The sequence below is a fragment of the Ailuropoda melanoleuca genome, chromosome 8, assembly GCF_002007445.2.
Source record: "Ailuropoda melanoleuca isolate Jingjing chromosome 8, ASM200744v2, whole genome shotgun sequence".
Lineage (NCBI taxonomy): Eukaryota > Metazoa > Chordata > Mammalia > Carnivora > Ursidae > Ailuropoda > Ailuropoda melanoleuca.
This window is the reverse complement of record NC_048225.1, coordinates 82548154-82564439: the sequence shown is the minus strand read 5'-3', so window position 1 is coordinate 82564439 and position 16286 is coordinate 82548154. Positions and strand designations below refer to the sequence as shown.

Genomic DNA, 16286 nt, shown 5'->3' with positions numbered 1-16286 from the left:
CTCAATAGACAAAGCATCTTAAAGTAATAAAAAAAAAAAAACCCTTAGAAATCACAGAATCAAGCCTGCATTCAAAGTCCAGATTCCCACTAACTTTGGCTGCAATTTAATCATTCTACCTTGACTTAACTACCTTATAGGCAATCTTGTCCATGTCAGATTTCTCTGTTACAAAGTATAACATCCAATCAAAATCCATCACCTTATAACAGCCATCCGCTAATTCTATTTCTCTGCATATGCACTACCTGCAAAATGTGCAGACGCGTCTAGAGATTCAGGGGCTCCAATAATAACGACATAAGTTGATGTGATTTTAAGAAGACAGAAGAGAAGAGAAGAGAAGAGAAGAGAAGAGAAGAGAAGAGAAGAGAAAAAAAAGAAAAGAAAAACAGCTGAACAGAATGGAGGCAGCAGCAGGTGGGCAGAAGGAGCAGGTTGGACCACAGAGATGGTTAGCACTAGAAACCACAAAACCCCTAGCAGGCCTGCAACCTTGGAAGGGCTGCTAGTTGCCCAACCAAATCAATGTTAGAGTCATCACAAGAGAAAAGAGAGGCAGAGAAAAAGAAAGAAAGAATTGGCTGAGTTATCAGACATGACACAGTATAATCAAAAACAAGATTCTTGTAGACCCACCCATCATTTCTGAAGAATTCCTGCCATTTGATAAGGCCATCCTTAATAGTTTGCAATTTCTCCCTTGTAGACTCTTCATTTTGTTCCACTTCCTTTTTAAATTTATTCATTGAGCTTCTCCATTTCTGTGTCAACTTCTGCAATAGTGCAAGGTCTGCAGTGTCCTAGATAATAACGCATGGAATCAAATGACTTGTTCACTTATTCACATAACAAATACTTATTAGCATACACTAATACTATTAATTAGTATATTAATACTGGAATACTGGAGACGTCCATAGAAAATGGATCAAAATTGAGAAGATATTCCTCTTTCAAAATATCATCAGTAACACCACACAGTTCCTTTGCTGGTGGATTTTCCATGGTACATAAAATATTGGAAACAAGACATTTTTCCTTTGCAACATGAGCCCAATTTCCCCACAGATGTTCATGGGAGGTAGTGTGGTACATTGGAAATAACAGGAATTTCAAAGCCAAACAAAACCAAATGTGAATCCTAGCCAATTATTGGCTATGTAACCTTATGGGATGTTATTTAATTTATTGGGATTGGGGCGCCTGGGTGGCACAGTCGGTAAGCATCTGCCGTCGGCTCAGGGCGTGATCCTGGCGTTCTGGGATCGAGCCCCACATCAGGCTCCATAGCTGGGAGCCTGCTTCTTCCTCTCCCACTCCCCCTGCTTGTGTTCCCTCTCTTGCTGGCTGTCTCTCTCTGCCAAAATAAATAAATAAAATCTTTAAAAAAATTTATTGGGATTAATTTTTCTTATCCATAAAATAAAGACCCTAATATATATCTCACAGGATTGTTATAAGAATGAAATGAAATGACTAGTGTATATGGTATGACTCTAGAAACACACTAAATGGCACTTCTCTCCTTTTCAACCAAGTGTGATCATTGAATTTTCGCATAAAATTGCATAAAATGCATCAAGAATACCACTATTTCAAAGAACACAGCTACTTACATTTTTTAGCTTAAATATTAAAAATGGAATAATTCTATAAATAACATTTACAGTATTATTAGATAAATTGCTTAAATTGCTTTAATTAGGCTAGAACACAAATATAAAGAAGAGCATTTATTCACATTTCCTTAGATTTTTCATTCTGCTCGCAATAAAGCACAAATACAGAACTATATCTAAAATCTAATCTATAAACTTAGGAAAGGCATCTTGTAGTTTCAACCCTCAAAGGCCAGAGTCTCTTTTCCCATAACATCAGTGAATTGAACTTTACCTTGGTTGATAGCAGTATGATGAAATGCTTAGCATATTTATTCCAACCTTTTTCATTGAGGTAAAGTCTTTTAGCCAATATGACTCTATTTTTTTCAATTACCTATTTGAAAAAAGTACTACAATGAGGAATCTAAGACGTTAATAAACCACTGTGATTTACTAAACCCAAACCAATTTCATATATCAATTTTTCATTGAATCATTAATTCAATCACAATTTCTTGTTTAAATCATGAGATAATTTGGATCATAAACTCATGTTTTCTAAAACTACTAAACTGGAATCAAACTGAAATATATAGCAGAGGTTCTCAAGCAACCGGATCTCAAAACCCCTTTACACTCTTAAAAATTAGTGAAGACTCCAAAGAGCTTTGGTTATATGCATTATATCTATCTGATATTCACTGTATTGAAACTTAAAACTGAAATTACTTAAAATATATATTTGTTAATTCACTTAAACATAACAATAAATCTATTATATGTTAACATAAACAGTATTTTTAGGCACTCCTGTGCAAATGAGAGTGAAAAAGGTAAATAACATCTCAATATGATGATGAAACTAGTTTTCACTTTGTGAGAGGGTCTCACGTATCCCCAGGGGGTCCTTGGACCATACTTTGAGAACCACTGTATACTGAATCAATTATATAGTTATTCAACGAATAACTCTTCCAGACACTGTGCATACAGCCACAAACAAAAGAGACAAAGTCCTTTTTTTAGGGAGGTGACATTCTAGCTGTCATTCATTTCCTGTTGGAAGGGCCTTTAGGGATGAGCTAATACAAACCACCACCAATTCAAGGTATTTTTCCACAGAAACCACTACAATGGGTCACTTCTCTATTATTTAAATACTTCTAGAGTGAAGAAGCGCACTTGTCTTCTTCTTTATTCCTACTGAACAGGCCTAGCTCTAAATATATATTATACATTTACTGTCATGATTGTTTCCCCTTGACATGTCATTTTAAAATTCTGCATCAGGATGAAACATTATGTCCTAGATGAGGTCTGACTATTCCAGAGGAATATCAAACAGAAGTTTGAATCTGTTGAGTGTCATAATTTGCTGTTAATACTTAGTAAACACCAAGTCCCAGGTGTAAGAATAGGCAACCACCAGCAAACATTTCAGAAAAATAGAATACTGTAGGACTATGCCACTTCTCTAAAGTATTACATTAATGGCCAACAGACGGACATATTTTAACTCATTTGTCATCTTAGATGCCAAGGTAATAGAACCGAAGTCATATAATCCTAATATGGCTACACTGTATGAAAAAATGCAAACAATGTTTCCTAGTTTATTATTAGTATAAATTAAAGTTGAAAGTTTTAACATGTTCACAAACAATAGAAAAAAATTTTGCTCATACTTCATTGATTATAGTGAGAAAAAGAGCCCTTAAGTACTGGGCAATAGCCAGGCACTTAAGAGAGAAGAAACAAAAGAAAAAAACATTACTTTCCTTTTTCAAGGCCCATAACAGCTACATTATTCATAAATTAAATATACACCTTCACTTTTAAAAATTTTGTCTAGATTATGGAAAATTATAAAACAAAACTTTATTCAGTCAAAAAAGAAGTCTGAGTTATGATTCCAGATGAACCAACCTTTAGGGCCAATTCATATGTGGCTGAGCTCCAGAGATCTCTTTCTGCCATTAACTGTTTAATATCACTCTCCATCCTTCCTCTTTGCAATGTGTGTAAGTCATGGTATTCTTCAACAATCCTAAAAGAAAAATTAAAAGGTATATACACACTTTGTTTTTGAGAAGTCACATTTATCAGATACTTGTTATGATACTGGACATTTAAAAAAACAACAACTTTGTTCTAAAATAGGCGATTTGTTCCTTTAAAATTCATCATAAAATAATTATGGCATAATTGCTGGATATTAATAACACTAATACCCAGTGAAATAGAAGAAAAAAATAGTCACATTTCATTTATAAATCTTACAAAAGTCTTAAAGTAAAAAATTCAATATATTGTTCCTTGCTCTAAATGCTTTTCTTCATATTGTTTATTCACTAGAATTTTCACAATATGGTATTCCAATAGTATAACAGCAGTATATCTAATAAAAAAAACTGAATACAAAATAGAGTTAGGATTCTTTATTAAAGACACAACGCCCAGTAACTATGAGCCACTATACTTTTAAATTATAATTACAATTATATATAAGATCTTATAATTAATATAAGATTTAAAGAAATTCTCTACCAACCAACTAAAAGATTAAGTATAATCAAGTAAGTATCTTTTTCCTAACTATCTTTTCTTCATGCTTACTAGAACATACCTTTTCTTTCCAATTTATACCGAAGCTTAAAATTAAATTAGAATTAAAAGTTCTTCTGAGATTAAATACAAAGGGGTTTAAATGTAAAGGGGTAGCATTTCACAAGCCATTTAAAAGACCTCCTCCCAAGGAACTTTGCTACAAGAATTAAAGTACTGTTACAGAGATTCAGCAAAGTGGCAGGATATAAAATCAATGCACAGAAATCAGTTGCATTTCTACACACTAACAATGAGACAGAAGAAAGAGAAATTAAGAAGTGGATCTCATTTATAATTTCACCAAAAATCACAATATACCTAGGAGTAAACCTAACCAAAGAGGTAAAGGATCTGTACTCAGAAAACTATAGAACACTCATGAAAGAAATTGAGGAAGACACAAAGAAATGGACAAATGTTCTATGCTCATGGTTTGGAAGAACAGATATTGTGGGTTTTTTTTTTTTTTAAGATTCTATTTATTTATTTGAGGGAGAGCGAGAGCATGCATGAGCACAAGCCGGGGGGAGGGGCATGTGGAGAGGCAGAGGGAGAAGCAGACTCCCTGCTGACCAGGGAGCCTGACATGGGTCTCCATTCCAGGACCATGGGATTATGACCTGAGCTAAAGGCAGATGCTTAACCAACTGAGCCACCCAGATGTTCCAGGAACAAATATTGTTAAAATGTCTATGCTTCCCAGAGCAATCTATACATTCAGAGCAATCCCTATCAAAATACCATCAACTTTTTTTCACAGAGCTGGAACAAACAATGCTACAATTTGTATGGAGCCAGAAAAGCCCTCAAATAGCCAAAGGAATGTTGAAAAAGAAAACCAAAGCTGGCAGCATCACAATTCCGGACTTCAAGTTCTATTACAAAGCTGTAATCATCAAGATGGTATGGTACTGGCACAAAAACAGACACATAGATCAATGGAACAGAATACAGAACCCAGAAATGGACCCTCAATTCTATGGTCAACTAATCTTTGACAAAGCGGGAAAGAATCTCCAATGGAAAAAAGACAGTCTCTTCAACAAATGATGTTGGGGAAATTGGACAGCCACATGCAGGAGAATGAAACTGAACCATCTCCTTACACCATACCCCAAAATAAACTTCAAATGAATGAAAGACCTCAATGGGAGACAGGAATCCATCAAAATCTTAGAGGAGAACACAGGCAGCAACTTCTTCAACCCTGGCCGCAGCAACTTCTTACTAGACATGTTTCCGAAAGACAAGGGAAACAAAGGCAAAAATTTACTATTGGGACTTCATCAAGATAAAAAATTTTTCACAGCAAAGGAAACAGTCGACATATTCAAAAGACAACCAATAGAGTGGAAGAAGATATTTGCAAATGTATTATCAGATAAAGGGCTAGTATCCAAAATCTATAAAGAATTTATCAAACTCAACACCCAAGGAACAAATAATCCAATCAAGAAATGGGCAGAAGACATGAACAGACATTTCTGCAAAGAAGACATCCAAATGGCCAACAGACACATGAAGAAATGCTCAACATCATTTGGCATCAGGGAAATACTAATCAAAACCACAATGAGACCACCTCACACCAGTCAGAATGGCTAAAATGAACAAGTCAGGGAAGGACAGATGTTGGCAAAGATGCAGATAAAGGGGACCCCTCCTACATTGTTGGTGGGAATGCAAGCTGGTGCAGCCACTCTGGAAAACAGTATGGAAGTTCCTCAAAAAGTTGAAAATAGAGCTACCTTAGGACCCAGCAATTGTACTACTGGGTATTTACCCCAAAGATACAAATGTAGTAATCCAAAGGGGCATATGCACCCCAATGTTTATAGCCGCAATGTCCAAAATAGCCAAACTATGGAAAGAGCCCAGATGTCCATCGACAGATGAATGGATAAAGAAGATGTGGTGTATATATATACAATGGAATGCTACTCAGCCATCAAAAAAAAATGAAATTTTGCCATTTGCAATGACATGGATGGAACTAGAGGGTATTATGCTAAGTGAAATAAGTCAATCAGAGAAAGACAATTATCATATGACTTCACTCATATGTGGAATTTGAGAAACAAAACAGAGGAGCATAGCGGAAGGGAGGGAAAAATAAAGCAAGACAAAATCAGAGAGGGAGACAAACTATAAGAGACTCTTAATCATAGGAAACAAATTGAGGGTTGCTGGAGGGGATGGGGGATGGTGTAACTGGGTGATGGACATTAAGGAGGGCTGGGATATAATGAGCACTGAGTCTTATATAAGACTGATGAATCACTGATCTCTACCTCTGAAACTAATAATATATTATATGTTAATTAATTGAATTTAAATATATATATATATTTTTTTTTAAAAGAATTAAAGGCCCATGACATAGAATTCTTCTAATTTTGGTTAAACCCAGGAACCACCAGCATCAGTTCTTGAGAGGCTTCTTTTTGGAGACTTCTATGTGTTCAGAGTAACTAAGAAAAATTAATCACATATGAAAATTCAACAAGTTATATACCCTTACAATTTGTGCACATTACCACCTGAAAGTTAGACACTGATTTTTTTTTCAGGTAGGGCCCACACCCAGCATAGAGCCCAAAGCAGGACCTGAACTCACAACCCCCAAGATCAAAACCTAAGCTTAGATCAAGAGTTGGATACTTAACTGATTGAGCCACCCAGGCACCCCAGACAGTGATTTTATTTTTTTTTAAGGTTTTATTTATTATTTATTTATTTGACAGAGAGAGAGAGTACAAGTAGGGGGAGTTGCAGGCAGATGGAGAGGGAGAAGCAGACTTCTTGCTGGGCAGGGAGCCCAATGCAGGGCTCTATCCCAGCACCCTGGGATCATGACCTGAGCAGAAGGCAGACACTTAACCAATTAAGCCACCCAGGCACCCCCAGACAGTGATTTTAAAAAGAGAATTAATGACCCTTGTTTGTAATAGCAAAAGAAAGAAATTCAGAAATAAACTCAACGTCCAATAATAAGGGGTTGGTCAAATAAAATATATGATAGAGCTCTATGATGAAAATATTCTGCTGCAAATTAAAGATCTTGTTGTTGTTAATACTTTGGTACATGGGAAAATTTTTCATGTTGTAACATGAGATAACCCAAATGTAAATTATATATTCAGTTTGATCTCATTTATATAAAAAATACATAGAAGTGGAAAAAAGAAAAATATATCAAAATATTAATAGTGTTTACCTCTGAGAGAAAAAATTATGGGTGCTCTTTATTTCCTTATTTGTTTCGATTTTTCCTAATTTTCAATAAAAAATCAGTTATTATTTTAAAAAGTATAACTAAAAATTTCTAATCACAAAAATAAATCCTACTTCAAACTTTCTCCTTTTCCTTCCCTTTCTCTCTGGTTTTAGATGTTCTTATAATGGACATTAGCACAAAAGAAGTTCTAACTTATTTTTACTAATTCATTCAACAAATATCTGTTTAGTGCCTACCAAATGCCAGGTACCATACAAAACAAAACAAAACAAAACTTTGCCCTTATAAAGTTTATTCGGAAGAGATAACCAACAAATAAAAAAGTAAAATATAGTAAGTAGTGATAGTGCAACAGATGGAAATCAAGCAGGGAAAGGGAATTGAGAGAACAAAATGTACTGTGGTTTTAAATGGAGGGAGATGAGCAAAGGTCCGAAGGAAGGAGGGAGGAAGCTACTCAGCTCTCTGGGAATTCCCGGCCCCAAGGTGGGAGCCTGTCTGGTATGTTCAAGGAACAGCACAAAGGCAGCAGTTCTGAAATAAAGTAGGAGAAGTCAGAGAAAATCTGGTGGGTTGAGTCTTGTAAACCATTTTTTAAAAAAACATGGCCCTGGGGCGCCTGGGTGGCACAGCGGTTAAGCATCTGCCTTCGGCTCAGGGCGTGATCCCAGCGTTCTGGGATCGAGCCCCACATCAGGCTCTTCAGCTATGAGCCTGCTTCTTCCTCTCCCACTCCCCCTGCTTGTGTTCCCTCTCTCTCTGGCTGTCTCTATCTCTGTCGAATAAATAAATAAAATCTTTAAAAAAAAAAAAAAAACATGGCCCTTTACTCTAAGATGGGGAGCTACTACAGAATTTCGGGCAGAGAAATGGCATTATTGGAGTCAAATTTTATTTTATTTTATTTTTTTATTTTTTTTAAAGATTTTATTTATTTATTTGACAGAGATAGAGACAGCCAGCGAGAGAGGGAACACAAGCAGGGGGAGTGGGAGAGGAAGAAGCAGGCTCATAGCACAGGAGCCTGATGTGGGGCTCGATCCCAGAATGCTGGGATCACGCCCTGAGCCGAAGGCAGACGCCCCTGGAGTCAAATTTTAATAGATCATACTGAAACCACACAAAAATGTAAAGACGGATGGAAATTAAGATGGACATACTAAAGTTTCAGCAAGGTTTGACTCTTAAGTTGAACAAATTTTTCTCTTCCTCATTCTTAAAGACCCCTCGCCTTCACTTGTGCTTCTGTGGGATCCTCTGTTCCAGGAACTTGGTATCGAAGTTGATACCTGGTAACCAGACTCAGATAGCCCAGCACAAGCACTAGTCATGAGACCACCCTGAAGACATGAGGACTGTGGCTGGCAGCACATACCAGATTCCTAGTGAAACTGCCCAGATCCTGTGTTTTCCTATAAAACCCCTCAGCCTTTTATCCAGGGCAGTCTGCAGTTTTGAAGGCATTAGCCTGCTCCAGCCTCCTTTGCCTGGCAAAGTAATGAAACTGTTGTTCTTCTTTATCCCCAAACTCAGTCTTTGTGTTGTATTTCAGCTCCAGAGCACAAAGGACAAGAAGGGTGAATTATCTATAGAAAACAGCAATATACTCAGTGCACAAAAAATGATCAAGGAACCCTTCTCATTCTAGTAAGGAACAAAATAGAACAAAAGTAAGAATATACCTCTGAATTTAGATTTTGTATACATTTGTGGTTTTCTTGACATTTTAAAAAAATACAGTCACTCTTCAACACATTTTTTTTAAAAAGCAAAAGACTACACTGAATTAAAAGGATCATAAAACAAGATACAATGTGTGGCCCTAGATTGGATACTAGTTTGGACAACCCTATGTAAAATATGTTTGGGGAATAATTGGGAAAATTTGGATATGACCTTGGTAATTTGTGAAGTGTAACTTAACTGAAATAGGTAGAGACTGTGGGCTAAAAAAAACAGGCTGTATAACAGTACATACAGTACAATTACAACAATGCATGTGTGCACATATACATAGGAAAAAAAGGATATACATTAAGTCATGTATAGCAGTAATCTATGGATGGTGAAACTCATATATTTTTAATTCATTTTTGCTTGTTTGTATTTTCTACTTACAAGGCACATATAACGCTTCTATGATAATATAATATTATTTTTAATCAATAAGAAAAATTAAAAATACAATCAGATATACCCAAGAGCTTCCTAGTAATCAGAACTCTAACCAAAAATGAAATAGAGTACAGGTCAGCAAACTACAGCCTGTGGGTTTAAATACAGCCCACCACTTGTGTTTTGTATAAACACGAGCTAAGAATTTTAGATTTTTAGTTTTTCACATATTTTACTTTTTATATTTTTAATGGTTAAAAAAGCAATAGGATAACAATATTTTGTGACACATGAAAATGTTATACCTTCAAATTTCAGTGTCAATAAAGTTTTATTGGAATATAGCCATGTTCTGGTATTGCCCTTGCCTGCCTTTACACTACAGTGGCACACATTATGAAGGCCAAGCTGATCGAGTAGCTGCATCAGAAACCATATCTCACCATCTGACTGTCTACAGTAAAAGTTTGCTAGCCCTTAAAATAGGACAAAAACATTAAGATCATAGATTTATTAAAATCTAAAAAAGAACTAGAGTCATACTACTAATTAGGAAATTGCAAACAAACACCAGATACCTTTTCATACCCAACAGACTGATAAAAGATATGGACAAAAGGGAAATCTCATACACCGATAAGAAGATATACTGGTACGACTACTTTGTAGAGCATTTGGCAACATCCTAGGAAGACAAGGTTATACATAGCCTATGACTCAGTAATTCCACTTCTAGGGATACCTTCCTGGAAAATTTACACAAGAAGACATGTATGAGAACTGTATTAAACAGGGCCTGGAGGAGTTAATAAATACATTTATTAGAAGTTCCCTGTATATATATTAACTCCTTCAGGCACTGTTGTAATAAAAAACTTCAAATGTTTCCATAAAATTGTTTCTTCAAATAAGGTGTGAAGCATGTGTGACACAATGGCTAACATCTGGTAACTCACTTAGCATTCTTTTCGGCATCTAAAAGAGCTTGTGCCAAATCCTTGTGGGCCTTCTCTGCTTCCTTTGTTAATTTCATATCATGTGCCCGAACCAGACACAGTTCCCTGAAACAAAGCAAAGAAATTTTAGATTCATAGTTGAAGAGTTCCAAAAAGTCTCTACCCAGGAAATCGATTTATACTCAGGAATCTTCCCAGTTATGTGTACATTTCTTCCTAGTTTTTACACCTTATAAACCAGATCAAGAAATCTAGTGTCTATTTGGATGGAATTCTGTCAGGTTTGGCAATGGAATCCGGTTGGCTAGAAAGGGCAGAAAGATGATGTGAGAGAGCCTCTCGAATGGAGAGAAGGCAGATGCTAACAGGCAAGGCCACCAGGCTGCTCTATCCTACCCTCTTGCATGCCTATCTTATCCTTTTCATTCTTGCCACGAATTGTCTTGACACAGGTTAGATGATCACTAACCTTGATTGCTATGTAACACTTATCCTCTTTGGGATTTAAACCTTAACATCCTTAATCATGGCACTGCTCTGTAAACATGATTAAGATCAACATCGCAGTCCTAGAAGGAGAACAGGAATCGTTTCCCTAACAAACATACACAGAGCCCTAGTTTTGTGTTAATCTGTGTAACCCAGGTCTCTACTTCTATATCCAGTCCTTTCTGTTCCCTTTCTAAACCCCCCAAAAGAAAAAAAGCATCCTCACTTTTAACCATTCTACTTCTCCTGTTTTTTATTCACTTTAGAGACACGGTTTTGACTTGTGTTTTGGGTTTAAGATAATCACAGATTTTACCTGGTCAGTTCTTCAATAACATTCTTAAAATTGTACAGTTCTTCTAAAATGCGCTGGTCCATCATTCGCTGAGTTACAAGGTCTTTGTAAAAATCAATCATCTGCCGGGCAATTTGGTCAAGCATTTGTACGTACCGCTCTCTGCATGAGAAAGAAGACAAGGTATCATGCAAAAAAAATAAAAAGGAAAAAAGAGCCAGAAAATATATGAAAGAAAAAGTAATGTTAGGGAAAGAAATAGTAGATACTCATAAAAGATACACAAGAACAAGCTAGGAAAAGAAAGGGATCTGACATGTATATTCCTGTCACGCTCACATGAGCAAATGAACTATGGAGGATTTTAACCAGAGTCATAATCATTTGGAATGTAATGTCTGAGATGTAGAACAAAATGAGGACTTCTTTTATTTCTTTTCTAAATTACAGACTCTATGAGGATAGAAACCATGTCTTATGTATTTATACAGAATGGGATTTTTTATAAATAGTTGAATTCATGAATAAAACCACATTTCTCAAGTTGGTTAAATGTAAAAAGATAACAACTGTTCAAAAATGAACAAAGACCCTAAATTCAAAGAAGTCATTTCTTTCAGTTCTGAATAAAACCAAATATTTGGAAGTGATTACAAATGATAAATTACAAATACCATCCTGAGCAGCCTTTATTTATATTAAAAGTGATCTGGGTGTTATATCCTAAGCCTGAGACCGCTGAATTACAATATCTTTGAGTTCGAATGGTCATTTAGTTTAATCTCTCACCCATAACAGAAAGAATCATCCAGACCTTGCTTAAACACCTAATTACAGAGCGTTTATCAGTTCAATATGCAGTTCATACACTGGGAAGTGTCGATTTTAAAAACACCTTCTTTAGGACATTCCCTCCTGGAAATACATGGACAAAATACTCTGAAGGGTCTTCTTATTACAATACAACTAGATCCACGACAGAGCGTATTTTCTGAAGCATTATTGGGCTTGCAGGAAAAAACAGAAGTCTCTAGGGGTGACAAACAAAAACAATAAACAAAATACAATAAGCTAAGTATGGAGTAGGAAATGGTAATTGGTATTCACCAGGTAAATCCAAGGTCATCGTTGCCCCAGTAAAAATAACATTGGGTGGAAAGGGTAAGATGGCAGAGTAGGAAGATTTTGAACTCACATCCTCCCATGGACACACCAAGGCCGCAACTACATACAGCGCAACTTACTCTGAGAAAGACCAGAAGACTAGCAGAACAGTACTTCCACAGCTAAAGGCATAAATAAAAAGCTACATGAAGAAGGGTAGGCGGGGCAGAGAGGCAATCAAGAACTCAACCCCTGAAGCAGAGACCCACAAGCAGGAGGGATATCACAGGTGTGGAGGCTCCCCGCTGAGGAGATAGGGGTTCAAGCCTCACACTGGGCAACCCTTGCCCTGGGGATCTGCACTGAGAAGATGAGCTACCATAACATTGCTCCCACTCATGCTCTCTCTCTCAAATAAATAAATAAAATCTTTAAACAAAACCCCAATAGCCATGTCTGTGTGCTGTGCACAGCCCCAGAGGCTTCCCTTCACAAAGACTCCCTGGCCTTGCAGTCGAGGTATGGCTTTGAAAATCTGCAGGGCTTACTCCAGGAGAGCCAGAGGGTTATAGGAACTGAGATTCTGTTCTTAAAGGGCTGCCACATAGTATCACTCATTCTGAGACCCAACATGAAGGCAGCAATTTAAAAAGCACCTGGGCCGTAATGAAGGAGATTTACTGACAAATTTTAGGGTGTGTGATGGAGGGACAGGGATCTATAGGAAATTTCTCCAGGAACAAAAGTGCTGGTAAACACTATCTTTTTTTTCTGCCTTCCTTCAGCTAGATGGCCCGACACTGGCACATACCATTTCTGACACTCTCCATCTACCTTGTTAGCACCCCTGGACTCATCCCAGCATTCCCCTGCAGACCCACCCTGCCCAACCTGCCCACCCTGGCAATTGTGTCTTCCAAGCAACTACTATCCTGTTACACCCAGCAGGTAGCCTCAGCCATGACAGACACTCCTCCAGAGTGACTCCTACCCTGCCCCTGCTCTTGTGCATGGGCACGTGCTCTCTGTTAAATAAATAAATAAATAAATAATAATAAATAAATAAATCAGACAGTTAAATACAAAGGGTATTACAGATAAACCTCATGATAACCACAGGTCATGATCTCAGGGTCATGAGATTGAGCCTCATGTCAGGCTCTGCACTAGACATGAAGCCTGCTAAAGATTCTCTCTCTCCCTCTCCCTCTGCTCCTCCCCTGCTCAGGTGCACACGCACACGCTCTCTTAAATAAATAAATAAACAAACAAACAAACAAAATGGACTTAAATACATAGGGTGTTACAGATAAACCTCATGATAACCAAAAACCAAAAACCTATAATAAGTACACAAGAAATCATAAAGAGAAAGGAATTCAAGCATAAAACTAAAGAAAATCATCAAATCGCAAGAGAAGAAGGGACAGAAAAGAATTATAAAAAGAACCAGACAGGTGCCCGGCTGGCTCAGTCAGTAAGTATGCAACTCTTGATCTTGGGGTTGTAAGTTCAAGCCTCACGTTAGGTGTAGAAATAAAAATAAAATCTTAAAAAAAAAAAGAACCAGAAAAAATTAACAAAATTGCAATAAGTACAAACTTATCAATAATTACTTTAAATGTAAATGGACTAAAGGTTCCAATCAAAAGACATAAGGAGATTAAATGGATAAAAATAAATAAGACTCCTATATGCTGCCTACAAGAGACTCACTTAAAATATAAAGACATATGCAAAATAAAAGTGAAGGGATGGAAAAACATATCCGTGCAAATGGAAATGAAAAAAAGCTGGGGTAGCAATAATTACATGACACAAAATAAACTTTAGAAGAACAAACATAACAAGAGACAAAGAACAGCATTACATAATGATAAAGGGGATATAGCAAGTTATTTACCAACAAATTCAACAACATAGAAGAAATGGATAAATTCCTAGAAACATACAATCTTCCCAGAATGAATCAGGAAGAAATAGAAAATCTAAATAGATGAATTAGTAATAATTAAATTGAATCAATCAACAAAAAACTCTCAAAACCAACAGAAGTCAGAACCAGAGCGCTACAAAGGTAAATTCTACCAAACATTTAAAGAAGAGTTAATATCTATTCTCAATCTATTCCAAAAAATAGAAAAGGAAGAATTGTTTCAAATTCATTCTATAAGGACAGCACTCCCCTGAGAGCCAAACCAAAGATACCACGAAGGAAGGAAGGAAGGAAGGAAGGAAGGAAGGAAGGAAGGAAGGAAGGAAGGAGAAAGTGTGAGAGAGGAAGGAAGGAAGGAAGGAAATTAGAAGCCAATATCCCTAATGAATACAGATGCAAAAATCCTCAACAAAATATTAGCAAACCAAATTCAACAATATATTAAAAAAAAAACATTCACCACAATTAAGTGCAATTTATTCCAGGGATGCAAGGATGGATCAATATCCACAAATCAATGTGATATACCACATTAACAAAATGGAGAATAAAAACCATATAGTCATCTCAATAGAGGCAGAAAAATCATTTGGCAAATTCAACATCCATTCATGATAAAAACTCTTGACAAAATGATTGAGAGGGAACAAAACTCAATATAATAATGCCTATCTGTGACAAACCCACAGCTAACATACTCAGTGGTGAAAAGGTGAAAGATTTTCTCTAAGATCAGTAACAAAACAAGTGTGTTTACTCTTGCCACCTTTATTCAACATAGTACTAGAAGTCCTAGCCACAGCAATCCGACAAGAAACAAAAATAAAAAGCAAAGAAATTAGTAAGGAAGTCAGGGCGCCTGGGTGGCACAGCGGTTGAGCGTCTGCCTTCGGCTCAGGGCGTGATCCTGCCGTTATGGGATCGAGCCCCACATCAGGCTCCTCCGCTAGGAGCCTGCTTCTTCCTCTCCCACTCCCCCTGCTTGTGTTCCCTCTCTCACTGGCTGTCTCTGTCAAATAAATAAAAAAATCTTTTAGAAAAAAAAAAAAGAAATTAGTAAGGAAGAAATAAAACTATTTGCAGATGACATAATACTATACATAGAAAACCCTAAAGATGCCACCAAAAAACTATTATAATAAATGAATTCAGTAAATTTGCAGGATATAAAATTAATATACAGAAATGTGTTTTTATATACTAATAAACTAGCAGAAAGAGAAATTAAGGAAACAATCCCATTTACAATTGCACCAAAAATAATAAAATACCTAGGAATAAATTTTACCAAGGAGACGGAAGACCTATACTCTGAAAACTGTAAGAAACTGATGAAAGAAATTAAAGGTAACACAAAATGGAAAGATACAACCTGCTCATGGATTGTAAGAATTAATATCATTAAAATGTCCATACTGCCCAAAGCAATCTATAGGTTCAGTGAAATCTCTATCAAAATACTAACAGGGGTGCTTGGGTGACTCGGTTGGTTAAGCATCTACCTTCATCTCTGGTCATGATCCCGGGGTCCTGGGATCAAGCCCCATGTCAGGCTCCCTGCTGAACAGGGAGTCTGCTTCTCCCTCTGCCCTGCTTGTGCTTGCTCTCTCTCTCTCTTTCTCTCTCTCAAATAAATAAAATCTTTTTTAAAAATACTAACATTTTTTACAGAACTAGAACAAATAATCCTAAATTCATATGGAATCTTAAAGGACCCTGAATAGCCAAAACAATCTTGAGAAAGGAGAACAAAGCTGAAGGTATCACACTCCCAGATTTCAAATTATACTACAATGCATTGGTAATCAGAACAGTGTGGTACTAGCACAAAAACAGACACATGGATCAATGGAATAAAACAGGGAGCCCAGAAATAAACCCACATTTATATGGTCAATTAATCTATGACAAAGGAGGCAGGAATATACAATGGGGAAAAGAC

General features: G+C 36.6%; 1 protein-coding gene across 3 annotated transcripts in view; it reads right to left on the bottom strand.

The window, feature by feature from the left end:
* Positions 1-16286, bottom strand: part of AXDND1 (axonemal dynein light chain domain containing 1) — an 89940-nt gene that overhangs the window by 44431 nt on the left and 29223 nt on the right. For all 3 annotated transcript variants that reach the window (XM_034666782.1, XM_011220956.3, XM_034666783.1), the window contains 5 exons: positions 11326-11466; positions 10521-10625; positions 3531-3651; positions 1897-1998; positions 640-803 (listed from right to left, as the gene is read on the bottom strand). In XM_034666782.1, coding sequence (XP_034522673.1) covers positions 640-803; positions 1897-1998; positions 3531-3651; positions 10521-10625; positions 11326-11466 — 633 coding nt within the window. The remainder of the gene's footprint in view (positions 1-639; positions 804-1896; positions 1999-3530; positions 3652-10520; positions 10626-11325; positions 11467-16286) is intronic.